Source organism: Rhinolophus sinicus, chromosome 5 (assembly GCF_057876585.1).
Source record: "Rhinolophus sinicus isolate RSI-liver-muscle chromosome 5, RSI-T2T, whole genome shotgun sequence".
Lineage (NCBI taxonomy): Eukaryota > Metazoa > Chordata > Mammalia > Chiroptera > Rhinolophidae > Rhinolophus > Rhinolophus sinicus.
Window position 1 is genome coordinate 58,237,501 of NC_142505.1, and position 14,752 is coordinate 58,252,252.

The 14,752-nt window shown below is 44.7% G+C and overlaps 1 protein-coding gene and 1 long non-coding RNA gene across 8 annotated transcripts in view; one reads left to right on the forward strand and one right to left on the reverse strand.

The window, feature by feature from the left end:
* Window positions 1-7,407, reverse strand: part of ADAMTS9 (ADAM metallopeptidase with thrombospondin type 1 motif 9) — a 161,698-nt gene extending 154,291 nt beyond the window's left edge. The window contains exons 1-3 of one of the 2 annotated variants that reach the window (XM_074313243.2): window positions 6,887-7,407; window positions 5,905-6,305; window positions 747-906 (exon numbers count right to left, since the gene is read on the reverse strand). In XM_074313243.2, coding sequence (XP_074169344.2) covers window positions 747-906; window positions 5,905-6,305; window positions 6,887-7,001 — 676 coding nt within the window. In that variant the 5' untranslated portion in view covers window positions 7,002-7,407. The remainder of the gene's footprint in view (window positions 1-746; window positions 907-5,904; window positions 6,306-6,886) is intronic. The other variant, XM_074313242.2, reaches the window with a different exon arrangement.
* Window positions 4,260-14,752, forward strand: part of LOC109461181 (uncharacterized) — a 363,848-nt gene continuing 353,355 nt past the window's right edge. For all 6 annotated transcript variants that reach the window (XR_016021313.1, XR_016021311.1, XR_016021314.1 and 3 more), the window contains exon 1: window positions 4,260-4,711. This is a non-coding gene — a long non-coding RNA (uncharacterized LOC109461181). The remainder of the gene's footprint in view (window positions 4,712-14,752) is intronic.

Consider the following 14,752-nt stretch of genomic DNA (forward strand, 5'->3'; position numbering starts at 1 on the left):
GAGAAAATAATGAGGCTTCCAAGACAGTAAAAGGTTGCTTCAAGACTGCAGACTGAGAAACACAGACAAGCATAAGCTTTCCAGGGTGCCCAGAAGGACACATCCCTGATGATGGCCAAACATGTCAACACAAAACCTCAAAGAATCTGGCCAGGATAGAAGGAAATCTAGTTGTGGGCACATACACATTTGACAGAAACCTGACAGTGAAACCTACAGTGCCAGTGCTACATTTCCTGAAACCACAGAATATTAGCTAAACTAAAATTGATAGGACAAATTCCAAGAAACACATAGTTTTCATGAGGCCCATTTGGAAAATTTTTTGTAGCCTTACATGGTTTAAAAAAAAAAGAATAGAAAACACCAAGAGAACACAAGCAATTGCTGGTTGAGGATAGCGCTGTAATAGCCTCAAAGACATGATCAAAGCTTCACCATAAATATTAGCAACTTCAACAAAAATAGGCAGCTCTGCTCATAATGGGCTTCGAGTCACTGTTGTCTGAGTTTAAATCCTGGCTTTGTCACTTATTAGCTGTGCAACCTTGGACGATGACTAAGACTGTCTCTAGCTTTCACAACTGTACCATGAGGGTATACCTACCTCACGTGAAGACTGAACAAAAGACAGTGTAAATGGTACTGCTTCGTAGCCTGTGAAAGATCGACATCTTTGTGGCACGGCAATTAACCTTAACCCATCTCACAGAAGTAGGCTCTCCGCTTAAGCAAGAAGCAAATACCTGAGGTGTCACATGTATGCCTTCCTGTTGAGGGCTCTCCGTGGGGAGTGCTGCTCCTATAGATAATGTGGGGTTTGTTTTGTTCCTCTTCTTCTTGTTCATCAATGGATAGCAGTGGTTCAATAAAATAATCCCCATCCTGGGACCGGAATGTGCCCAGCTGCAAATGAAGAAATCAGAGATTGATTTAACACAACTCAGCCATTAGAGGAAAGAGAACCGATGAAACAATTAAAAGTGCAGATGGCACCATTTTACCCAATCGCTTTCTCAGGAGGGCTGCTTAAACTGAAAATGCTGACAACATACTCAGAGAAGCAGTTTATTGTCACTGTCTGCCATATCAGTTCCTTATCCTTGATTTGACTCTACTTTGTTGCACCCATCATCCAAATCTGTCTCTAAGAAATACTTCCTTGGTACTTAAGTTTGAATCACATACTCCCTTCTTCTGTTGAAAGAGTGGTTCTCTGTGTTAAGACAGCCTAGAAACTTACTAGGAACAAGTGTGAGCCCCAAGGGAAAAGCTGACCCATGGAAGCCTTATTAACTAAAATTCAGGCAGCGTATGTTGGCCACAAGGCACTCAAGGTGGTACCACCTGTACCACTGGCACATGAGTCTTTCACCACCCCTTCCCTTTGCAATAGGGAGTGATGAGGTACAAGGCTTTGGAGTCAGGCTGACCTAGGTCCCAGTGCCAGCACCACCCCTTACCCACCTGCCTTGGGTAAGTTTCTTAAGTGCTCTGAGCTTCAGCTTTCTTGCTTGTCAATTTGGGATAGAAATACTTACTGTAAAGAGTTATTCTGCAGATTAAATGAGATAATGCATTTAAAGTGCTTAGCAAAGTGACAACTTATAGGGGTTTAGAACACATTAGTGGCTTTTGGTGGTGTTTGCCTCTAACCACCAGGATACGATTTGTGTTTGCCAAGCATTCTAAGCACCTTGGAAGAGGTAACTCTTTCTCCTCCCCTTCCCACATAGCCACAAGTTTTGCAAATGATAAATGATGCCTCAAGGGTGAACGACCGAAACCAAACATTACAAGAGCACTAAAAACGTTATGCTGGTAGGCAGTGTTTAAAGAGAAAAATCAAGTTCTTCTCTCTTCCTCCATTGTTCCTTTTCCTGCACTGAGGGAGGAAGAAGAGGAAGGAGAGGAAGGGGAGGAAGAGGAGGAAGAAGAGGAGGAAGAAAGAGGAGAAGGAAAGAAAGAAAGCAAAGCAAAGCAGAAGCCTCTGACCTCCTATGGACACAAGGGAAATGACCATCCCTAATGGTCACAGGGAGCATTAGCATCATCCAGTAATTTGTTAGAAATTCAAATAATCATGCTCCACCTCAAATCTGACCTACTGAATCAAAATCTCATGTCAGGGCCCAGGAATTGGAATTTTGATAAGCCCTCCACAGTAGTATTCTTATGCTTGATAAAGTTTGTGACGCATGAGGCTGAGACACAGGTACCCAAGCCCAGCTAAGTGTCAACATTGCCTGGGAAGTTTAAAAAAATTTTTGATTTGGGGCATTACCCCTTATCCGCAGATTTGGAATTTCTAGGGCTGAGATCTAGAGACTATATATTTTTAAAAGCTCTCCATGTGATTCATGAGCCACTGGCTTAAAGAAGGGGAGAGTTCTGGTGTGGTCAGACTAAGCAACAGAGTATCTGGTTTCCAGAGAAGTGATTTAACAAATTTATTCTCACCCAAACAGCTCTCTCTGTTTTTAGTACACAACTCTAGTGTTCTCTGAGCACAGAGGATACACACCTCCTAGAACAGGCCATAAACACTGGGAAAGATCTGACACCTCTGATTGGTAAAAAGGGAAACCGAGGCTCAGAGGGAGGAAGTGACTTGTCCAAGGTTCCCCTTCAGTGACAAAGAAGCAGCTTAAGAGTGCCAGTGCAGAAGCTAGAACTCAGGTATCCTGACTTCATCGTTTTTTAGAAAAAAGAACTTTGAAATTATCTTTAGGAACATAGATTCAGTCTCTAGAGGGTTAAGAGCGTGGATCAGAAAGACTGGGTGGAACCCCAACTCTGCCGCTTATAGTTGTGAGACCTCAAGCAAGTCTCCAACTCTCCAAGCCTCAGTGTCCCCATCTGTAAAATGGGTTTGAAGATTGCGTTGCTGTGAAGATTTTGTATGAGATAATGCATATATAAAGTACTTCTTACAAGTCAAGGCACATAATAAGAGTGCAATAAATGGTATCTATACGATGCCAAATTAATCTTGTTGTTGATTCACAAAATAGCTGCTAGATCAAAGAGTAATCTTTCTTGGTCAAGGCGAACATTTACTCAAACATAGTAACTAAGTACCCACAATATACAAGGGTCCAATATGAGAGAGAAATGGATGGATGTTGATCCTGATGCCAAGGAGAATGGGACAGAACATGTGTATCAAGAACTATAAGACAAGGGAGAGAATACTAAGAATCATAATAGCAGTCTGTAGGACTAGGAAGAGGTTTCCTCTGAAAGAAGATATGTAAGTTACACTTCGAAAGAAGGATATAATTTGAGCATGAGAAGCTGGGTGAGATAAACCAGTAAATCCAAAGGCCCAAAGGCAATGAGGTAGGATTAGGATAGGAGGGAAATTCGGAGAAAAAAGCAACAGCAGATTGCCTGACATACAGGATTTGTGGAGGAAAGCTGGAGAGACCACCCTGGACGCGGTGTGACAGGGGTGAGAAGGTACACTGTAAGAGGTCTGAAGTGCCAGATGGAGTTTACATCATTCACCAGGCGGTGAGGAGCTGTGTAAAGTAGGTGAGCGTTGTAGTGCTGTGATCTTGTGCCGAGTCCTCATTGATCGGCAGTGGTGTGTGTCAGGCATTCGAGAGAAATGACTGCAGGAGAAGCCAGATGGAAATATTTCTTAGACATCAGTTCCAATGACAGAGCCGGAGAGACGAGAGCTAGAAATAGGGTACAGATGCTCAAGAGGTGAGAGACACATTTCAGATGGAATTCAGGGAAACTGATACCTTACTACTGGTAGGGTCTGGCGGGGTGGGGGAGATCGGCATGGCCCCCTCTCAAGAGTGAAATATTTACTGGAGGAATTTCTGGGAGGGCCACTAGGAACTTCACAATACCACTGCTACAAAAATAGTAAGGGGAAGTCTTGGGAGGAAAGATAAATGCCAGAGGGAAGACAAAGTGAGCGAGGGTTGGGGCTAGATTCCTCACTGAAGCCCGCATAGCTGTAGGATGTGCACCAGACCGTTTTCTCCCAAAGAGGCAGATTGTAAATGAAACGCAATATAAACGGAGTTATCGTGATCTAATTAGTCCTGTCGTGGTCCTAAGAAGTCCCGGCCCTTAGTTCCCTAAGAGAGTGACCATTTGTAGTTCCACGTGCGGGTGACTACCTGAAATTGCCAACAGAAATTAAGATCCTGCGCAGCAAAATATTTATACAACTGCTGGGGCCACTCAGCGGGGTGCGGGGGCGGGGAGAGGGGAGGAGTAAAGGCTGTTTACAAACTTGTCGGACCGACGCAGCCCAATCCGCAAGGGTCTAAAATCGGGGTTACAGTCTAGGTATCTGGGGGCGTTCTGACGTTCCTGGTTCCAGCGCCTGATGTATGCACACCTCCGCTGTAACCTTGCAAAGAAGGGAAGGATTTCTGCGCTCTGGTCCCAGGTCTTGGGGCAGCGATGCCTCACCGCAGCACCCGCTCCGCCTTGGCTCAACTTGCGGTCTCCTCCCACCCCCAAACTATCTCAGCAACGCGCCGCGACTCCCTGCGCTTTCTGGGGGCTAAAGGAGCTCATCCCCACCCCAGCAGGCTAAACCTGCACCCCTGCCCCAGTCTTCAGGCTTGCCTAGCTCCCCACCGTAACCCTCCGTTGAGCAGCGGAGATGGATGCGACATCAAGACTGGGATCTCTGGACCCACAAACAGCAGCGCTCGGAGGGGGCAGCGGAGCACCCCGGGTAAGTATCCATGCTCCCACTTAGAAAAGGTGACGATGGGGCGTGTGGGTGCTTAGCAAAGAGTAACGTATCACCCGGGCACAGGGCGCTATCGCCCTGCGCTGGAAGAACCTGGTCCAGGAAAGTTTCTGCGTCACACGCGCGTGGCAGAAACGCACGTCGCTTGGGAAAGTCAAGGACTATCACCCGGGCCAGAACATTACAGCGGGTCTTCAAATGTCACGGGGGGGAGGGGAATGAGAAGGTGGATGTCATGTAGAATCTCCTGGAGGGCAAGTAGGGGGAGTAAGCAGGAAGTCGGGGTACTAGCTTGGATCCCCTGCTAAGTGCGTATTTTGCAGCGAGGGAGGTGGTCGCCCCGCCCTCTTGTCCACCCTGTCTAGGGAAACGTGCGCCGCAGGCTCCCTCTTCCGATTCTCTGGAACCCCCATGGGTGGTAGAAACCCTAGAACCGAAATCTCTTCGGGGCAGCATCTCCAGGCTGTCTTCCACTATCTCTGCGTCTCCATGCCACCCCGCCAGCAGGGTGCAGAGTCGGACTGCGCCGCACCCCCACTCCGGTTTCCACCCTAATTCAAAGCGACCAGAGCAGGCTCCTCCCTCTTCCCCGCCTTCGGAGTCCTGGGCCCACCCTTCCGTTCCGGGACGGGACCTGTTCCCTGTCAATCCTGTTAAGCCTCTGGGTTCCTGGCGCTTGAAAAAAAGACCCTGAGAGAACGCGGGGACTCTAGATTACGCACCGCCCTCTACGATACATAGCAGGAACTCCCCGTTCCCGAGCCTGGGGATCCTCAGCCCACACCCCCGACTCAAGACGCACCAATAAGGAGTCGGGTCCTCCCCGCGCTCAGCTGCTCCGCTCCTGGGCGGCCACAGTTGCTGCAAATTCTGCGAGTTTGGAAGCCGACTGCCAAGCCGCCTACCGGCGTTGGAGAAAGAGCAGCTGAGCCGAGTTAGGACCCTAGAAAGCTCGGAAACATCCAGAACCCCCTGGGGGCGGACGCGTGCGCTCCTCTCGAGTGTAAGCTCACGCTCTGGGCCAGCCACCCAAACTGCAGGACGCAAACGAGCTTCCAACTGATACTTAACGCCAGAGCTGAGGATACTCGCCACAGTGAGGATCTTAGGCCAAAGAGCAATTAAGTCTTCCAGAAACGGGGGCGGGGAGGGCAGAGGCGCGCGCGCCCACTTACCATTCCTGAGCAGAGGCTGATGACGGCCGTGTGCTCGGACTTGGTATTGACATGGCCTTTGTAGAAACAGTGCTTGAGTTCTGCTTCCTCCTCGGAATAAAACCTTGTCTGGTTTTCCGCGGGCGCCCCGAGGAGGGTGACAGTGAACAGTGGAGCGATAAATCCGGCATGCGCGGTGAGATTAAATAGAAACTGCTGGCCGAAGGCGGAGAGGCGGTAATGCTCCTGGGAGGAGGTAGAGGAGGAAGAGGAGGAGGCGAAGGCAGGCCAGGGGTCAGAGGCAGAGTTAATGCTCCGTCGCCTTCTTTTGAAGTGCACGTTCGTGGGAAAGGGTTCTCCAAGAGCGTTCACTCGGATGGGAGACGCGATTTCATATTCGCTCAGGGTCTCTAATAATTTCACTGCAGAGAGAGGAGAGGCACATAAACCAATAATTCAATTTTCCGCAAGTTTTAATTTAAAACAAAAATGAGGGCTTTGTCCTGAGTTATTTTCCAGCAGTTATCTTCCCCTGCCCATTAGAATCAACCCTTTCATCCTCAGTTAGTAGATAAATATTTGCTGAGCACCTACTATGTGGCAGGAATAGCCAGGAACTGTGCTAGGCAATGATGATACACCACTAGGAGCCAGACAATGAGCAAGTCAAAATAAATAAAGTAATTTCAGATTTTGACAAATACCCTGAATAAAATAAAACATGCCGCTAGCAGTTGCCCCCAGTTATTAAGTTATGGTAGTTTGGGGCATGGGGGTGGGGAAGGGGAAAGAGGAAAAAGGTAGGGGGATAAGTTCGTTCCACAGTGTCTCTCTCTAGAAATTGGCTGGGAATGACCTAAAGAAGGGAGAGGCTGCAAAGCGGGAGATAATTCTTTCTAGGAAAAGCAAAGAGGCCTCCGTGGCGGGGTGCCCGCTCCCGGGCGCAGAGGCTGGGGAGGTGGCGACAGGGGCGGAGGAGTCCCGGGGGCCGTCGCCTCGTTACCTTGCCTCGGGTGCAGCCTCTCCTTGCGCACGGCCGCCGCGGCGTCTGGGCTCCCCATCTCTGCCAGGTCTCGCACCAGGAGCGTTAGCAGTGTGGCCCAGGATACAAACTGCATGGTGCTCCCCACCCCTCCCCCCGCTACCTCCCACCCCCTCCCTCCTGTCCTCCTTGGCTGCAGCGGCGAAGCGAGGCAGTGGCCGCGGAGAGCGCGCGGAGCCCGGCGCCCGCCGCCAACTTTTGACTTTAGGACTCGCTGAGGTCTCGCCGGGAGGGTCCCGTCTGCGCTCCGCTGAGCAACGCCGCCGCCTGCCAAGAGCTGAGCCACTCGGGCCGCAGGAGGAGCTGGAGGAGTAGTTGAAGGAGGACTGGGGCTCGGCTGCTCCGCCGCATAATGTCCAGGGAACGTGTAGGAGAAAGCGCGGAACGTGCGCTCCGAGGCGCGGCGGGCGCCCTGTGCTGGCGGGGATAGCGGAGCGGCTTCTTGAATGGGGGAGTGGGGGGCGGAGGCGGGGGGGGGGTCCTCCGCCGCTCAAATACCCCGGGTGCCCGCCTCTAGGAGGAGAGGGGAGGAGAAAGCGAAGTGAGCGGGGACCGCCTCCTTCCAGACCGCGTCCCCTGCTTGGCCGGCTGGTGCGGGACTCCCAGCCGGCCTCCGGCGTCAAGAGGCGGAGGCCAGAGGCGCCGGGAGCTCGGAGGCAGGGGATCGTGGTCCCGGGCACTTCGTGGAGCGGAGCTTTTCTGAGACTCCCTGTCCTGGGGATGAAGAACAGAGAAAGTTCTCTCCCTTTCCTGGGGCTTGCAGTCTGTCTTTGAGTCTCTCCAGCTCTCGTCTCCTCTCTGCTCTCTGCTCTCTACCGTCTGAATCTCTTTTTTCTTTTCCTCGCACGATCTCTCTATGCTGCTTTGAACCAGCCTCCCTTTACCTCCCTCTGGTCTCTACCCCTCCTCCCATGGTACTCCTCTAATTTCCCCTATTTCTCCCTTTTCTTTCTCTCTCTTCTCTTCCCACCTCTTTCCAACAGTCCTCTCTCCGTCTTCTCTCTTCCCTTTATTAATTTCTGTCCCTGTCTATCTCCTCTTTTTGGTTTCTTACAAGTGAAAGTGACTCCGTGCTGGAGCGCCTTCCCTTCCAACAGTTTCTCACTAGGGACGAGATTTGGCATCTGAGCTCCGCTCTCGGTTTAATCGCCCCAAGTCAAGAGTTTTAGCCATGGAGTTAATAATCTTGCAGTGTGGGGTGTGTTTCAAATCCTTGGTCTCCTGAAACTTTCGCAAAGCTTTCAAGATGTGCTTTCCTCAGCCTCTGTCGCCATCCTGAGAGGTTCCATAGTTTTCTGTAGGTCCGGATCCAAAAAAGGTTAAGAACCACTCTTGGCAGCAAGGGGGGGGGGGGGGGCATTGGCGCCTCTGACTGACCAGCGGGGTAGAGATATTGGGGCGGGGGAGAAGGCGGAGTGCAAAGGGATGGTAGCGGCCCCAGAGGGGAAGCACCAGTCCCAAGAGAGATTTCTCAATCACTTCCGCTTGCTTTTTGCCAGAGATGCTTGGAGCAGTGCAAAGCTGACACTTAAAATACACTTACCTCTGCCTTGGCATGAAATTTGAAAGTCAAAAATTATACCAGAGGGGGAGGATGTTGTATGTGAATGTGTGACCTTGTGTAACTCTCTCTGTGTATATACTGTTTAATCCTGGATAGTTCAAAAGTTTACCAATCCTCACGAAGATAGGATATGCTAATTTCAAGAGAAAGGAAATGGCAGTTTTTAAAACAGATAGGACTAAGGTCCCAGAATTGTAGTTTTCTGTTGCTTGGTTGGCTGACACTCAGGGTTGAAAATATTTAAGACTACCAACATCAGGGACCAAATAGCAATGTGCTAGAAAAGTCCACTAGTCTAGAAATATTAATGTATATATTTCTCCTGGTAGAGGGGAAAATGTCCTGGCATGACTGGAATTTCCTAAAGTTGTTAACCCAAATGGATTACTATCACCATTGTCTAAGTGTGTTCCTGGAATTTGGGTATGTACAATGGCATATAAAGATGGCAAAATAGCAACACCTGCATAGTACATACACAATAAGAGATTTTTTAAAGGATGACATTTCAATCTTTTTCTTAAACGTTCAAAATAATTCACAAAAATACATTTCTTCTAATACGCAATCTTGTCATTACATAGTAAAATTCCTCACAATCATTGCTAAGAGTTTAGCAAGGAACAGAAAAAAACATCAAGAAATCAAACTATTAGCTGATTCCTATGGAAAGTATTCCAGAACTTCCACTATAAAATTACTAAAATATATAGCACTTTTATAGACACACAGATTAATTGAACAGAATAGAGAGCTCAGAAATAAACCTATGCACACATGGTCAATTAATTTACAACAAAGGAGCCAAGAATATACACAGGGGAAAGGACAGTCTCTTCAATAAATGGTGTTGGGAAAACTGGACTGCCATGTTCAAAAGAATGAAACAACCACTTTCGTACATGATACACAAAAATTAATTCAAAATGGATTAATGACTTGAACATAAGACCTGAAACCATAAAATTCCTAGAAGAAACAGAGGGTGATCTCTTTGACATTGATCTTGGTCATGATCTTTTGGATTTGACACCCAAAAGCAAAGGCAACAAAAGCAAAAATAAACAGTGGGACCACATCAAACTAAAAAGCTTCTGCTCAGCAAAGGAAACCAGCAACAAACTGAAAAGGCAAGCTATAGAATGGGAGAAAATATTTGCAAATCACATATATCAGCTGAGGGGTTAATATACAAGATGTATAAAGAACTCATATAACTCAATAGTAAATCTGATTAAAAAACAAAAAACAGGTCTGAATAGACATTTTTTTAAAGAAGACATCCAGATGGCCAACAGGTACCTGAAAGGGTGCTCAACATTATTAATCATCAGGGAAATGCAAATCAAAACTGCTGTTACCAAAAAGATTAGAAATAAGTGTTGGCAAGGATGTGGAGAAAAGGGAACCCTTGTACATTGTTGGTAACAGAAGTTACCCCCAAAATTAAAAGTAGAACTACCACATGACCCAGCAATTCCACTTCTGGGTATTTATCTGTAGGAAATGAAAACACCAACTCGAAAAGATATATGTACCCCCATGTTCAATACAGCATTATTTACAATAGCCAAGACATGGAAGCAACTTAAGTATCCTTCAAGAGGTGAGTGGATAAAGAAAATGTCACACACACACACACACACACACACACACAGTATGATAAAAAAAACTATGGTGAATGCTGCTGCCAAGTGCCATCAACGGAAAGGAAGGGAGGGACCTTCAATACGGGAAGCGGTGCGTCAAACTTTAGTAATAGTGTGTGACAAGTTTCAGCTTGTTCGATGCAGTCAGTCGGGTGTGAGCTACGGGTGAGAAAAGGTGTGTTTTAAAGTGTGCTGTAAATCATCCTCCATCATGATAATGCTCCATGTTACACATCACTTCTGGTATATGGCAATTTTTGTCAAAAACATTACGGTGTGTCCTCATCTACCTTATTCACCGTATCTGGTACCATGCGACTTCTGGCTCTTCCCAAAGTCAAAATGACCACGAAAGGTAAACGTTTTGAATCGATTCAGGACATGGAGGCAGCCATGACAGTGCAACTAAAGACACTCACGAAAGAGGACTTCCAGAACTGCTTCAGAAAGTGGCAAGAACGATGGGATAAGTGTGTTCAAAGAGAGGGGGAGTATTTTGAGGGGGATTAATGGCAATGTGTCTTTTACTGTAATAAATTCTTTTTAATTTAAACATTCATTGTATTTTTTTATCACACCTTGTGGGTATACAGAGGGTGCCAAAAAATATATATATTTTTTAAGATAGAAAAAAAAACTATTAAAATTGTAATAATATATACCAATAACAAAAGATGAATACAAGTCACGTTTGACTTCTGCAATTACAAGAGGTGCTCAAAGTGGTTACCATCAGCATCAGACACTTCTGATTATGGCGAACTACTGCTTGAGCAACGTTGTTCAAAGTGTCCACTTAATTACATTTTCTTTGGCACTCCCGATATATATACACAATGTACTATTATTCAGCCATCAAAAAAAAAAGGAAATCTTGTCATCTGCGACAATGTGGATGGACCCTTGAGGACATTATGCCAAGTGACGTAAGTCAGACAGAAAGACAAATACTATATGATCTCACTTATATGGAATCTAAAAAATGAAAAAAAAATGAACTCATAGATACAGAAAACAGATTGTGGTTGTCTGAGGTGGAAGGTGAGTTTGGCAAAATGGGTGCAGGTGATCAAAAAGTGCAAACATCCAGTTATAAAATAAGTAAGTCTTGGTATATAATGTACAGCATGGTGACTATAGTTCATCATATTCTATTGTATATTTGAAAGTTTCTAAGAGCGTAGACCTTAAAAGTTCTCATATAAGAAGTAAAATTTGTAACTGTGGGGATGGATGTTAATTAACGAGACTAACTGTGGTTATCATTTCACAATGTATATAAATATTAAATCATTATGTTGTACACCTGAAACTAATGTTAATAGAATGTTATATGTCAATTATCTCAATTAAAAATAAAGTATATAGCAGATTAGAAAAGAGCACTTTTCAGTATTTCCTATTAAAATTTTTGTCCTCTTTTTAAGTTTAAACCCCTCCTGATAAAGAGAAGCTAACAGTATAGAAATTATTTTATATAGGGACAGAAGACATGTTAATTTAGTCTCTCTCTTTAGCTTCCTTTCTAGGACTTGGTTTTGAATGTGAAGTTTACTTACTGTTCTTTTTAAAACTGCTCCCGATACAACCCAATCATTTCACAAAAGCTGCTAGGAAAGGAAAACAGAAAGTATCCCTTGGTGACTTCCTGAGGTGACCAAGAGCCTGGGTTTCTGAATTTCTCATCTTTAGTGAGTCTATTCATCCTTTCTTAAGTGTATTAGCTTGGCTCTGAATTCATATCTGTACATAAATCTCAAAGAATCTTAGGAAGATGTTTGAAATCTTGAGAAATCAGTAGGCCAATTGAGCCAACTAAATCCAAGATCAAGATTATTTTGTCTGAATAGTAATAATGATAGTAATCAACTTTTATTGAGTACTTACAATGTGCCAGACCATGTGCTAATTAATGTACAGCAGTTAATGTAATTCTTACAACACCTCTATGAGGCAGGAAGTATTAGTAATTTCATTTTACAGGTAAGGATATCAAAGTCTAAAGGGGTAAAATAATTTGACAAGTGTCCTTCAACTAGTGAGAGACATAATTCAAATTCTGTTTCAGCAACTTAGTCCAAGTTCATAATTGTTATCATATATACAATGAATAAATCATTGGAAGTGTTTTTAGGTATGAGGGGATTTGGTTTGGGAGAAGACTGTTAAAATCACCTGGAGAATTGCCTCAATTGTCTTTTCTATGTGTAATTTTTCTTTGGCTGTCTAACTCCTTTTTCTAATGCTGAGTATTTCATTATAATCATCTTAGCTACTTCATTGATATTTCACAACTTTTTCTTCAGCACCCAGAACAGGTCTTGCACATAGTAGGTGCTCAAGAAATATTTATTGAATAAATATAATCCTTCTACTTTGGTTCAACTGTGTTAAAATGACTCTTTATTACACACACATATGTGCAATCTAGAGGTTGGTTTTATAAATAGGAATATAGAATGACCAGAGTTCTCAGGAAAAGTGGAGTCTATAACAAATTGGCCCATCACAAAAGTTTGCTCAGAAAGAAACAGCTTTTTGAAGTCACCTAGAGTTAATGGAGGGCCATTTTTAAGCCCATTTCCTTCTTCCAGGCTTTACTGGAGTTGAATGTTACTGGAGGTTAAGTGGTAGACTTCTTTGGCTGATTCGTCATGAAAATTGGGTACCAGGGGAGTGATGATTGACATTAGCCACTAGGGAGAGATAATCTGGTCAATGGAAATATGAGAGATGACATTACCTTCCCTCACCATGGATTTGACCCCATTTACATGCTTCATCCTCTCCCCATTGCCCTCCCCCACTGGTAACCACCATATTGTTGTCTGTGTCTATGAGTTTATTTGTTTGTTCCTTTTTGTTTTATTTCCTACATATGAGTGAAATCATACGGTTCTTGTCCTTCTCCATCTGACTTATTTCACTTAGCATGATTCTCTCAAGATCCATCCATGTTGTTGCAAATGGCAATATACCATCCCTTTTCATGGCTGAGTAATACTTCATTGTGCATATGTGCCACATTTTCTTTATCCAGTCACCTATTGAAGGACATTTAGGTAGTTCCATGTCTTGGCTGCTGGGAACAATGCTGCAGTGAACATAAGGGTACATATGTCTTTACGAATGTGTTCAAATTATTCTGATAGATACCCAGAAGAGGGATTTCTGGGTCATATGGTAGTTCTTCTTTAATTTTGTGAGGAACCTCCATACTATTTTCCATAGTGGCTGCACCAATTTATATTCCAACCAACAGTGCACAAGGGTTCCCTTTTCTCCACATCCTCTCCAACACTTGTTATTTCTTGTCTTATTGATATCAGCCATTCTAACATGTGTGAGGGGTTATCTCATTGTGGTTTTGATTTGCATTTCTCTTATAGCTAGCAAAGTTGAACATCTTTTCATGTATCTGTCGGCCATCTGTATGTCTTCTTGGGAGAAGTGTCTGTTCAGATTCTCTGTCCATTTTTTAATTGAATTGTTTTTTTGTTGTTGAGATGTATGAGTTCTTTATATATTTTGGATTTGTAGACTGCTTATATCTTAGCACCTTATAGACTGCTATCTGACACCATACACAAAAATTAACTCAAAATGGATTAAAGATTTGAATATAAGACCTGAAACAAAAAAAATACACAGAAGAAAGCATAGGTACTAAACTTATGGACATTGGTCTCAGAGGGGTTTTTGTGAACTTCACCCCAAAGGCAAGGAAAGTAAAAGCAAAAGTAAATGAATGGGACAACATCAAACTAAAAAGCTTCTGCACAGCAAAAGAAACCATTAACAAACAAAAAGGCAACCAAGCAAATGAGAGAAGATACTTGCAAATGATGCCTCACAGTGTAATTTTTTGTTTCTAAAGATTTTATTGGGGAAGGGGAACAGGACTTTATTGGGGAACAGTGTGTACTTCCAGGCATTTTTTTTTTTTTCCAAGTCAAGTTGTTGTCTCCCAATCCCAGTTGTGGAGGGTGCCGTTCAGCTTCAAGTTGTTGTCCTTTCAGTCTTAGTTGTGGAGGGCGCAGCTAAGCTCCAGGTCCAGCTGCTGTTTTCTAGTTGCAGCGGGCACAGCCCACCATCCCTTGCGGGAGTTGAACGGGCAACCTTATGGTTGAGAGGACGCATTCCAACCAACTGAGCCATCCAGGAGCTCAGTGGCAGCTCAGCTCAAGGTGCTGTGTTCAATCTTAGTTGCAGGGGGCGGAGCCCACCATCCCTTGCAGGACTTGAGGTATTGAACTGGCAACCTTGTGGCCCAGAGCCCACTGGCCCATGTGGGAATCGAACCGGCAGCCTTCGGAGTTAGGAGCACGGAACTCCAACCGCCTGAGCCACCGGGCTGGCCCAGTGTAATTTTTAATGTCTTTGAAATATTAATTTCTAGCAAAGCATAATATAGAGAAAGTTATAATTATTAGTATGCAATGAGTATACTGAAAGTCATACTAAGTTTATACCATTAATGACAGTTAATATAAGATTCTCTTTATTGAGTTCCTACCCTCTGCTAATTATTTAATCCTCATCTGGGTTTTACTCTTCCCATTTTACATGTGGTGAAAAAAGGTTAAGGGACTTAAAGGGACTTAACTTGCCCAG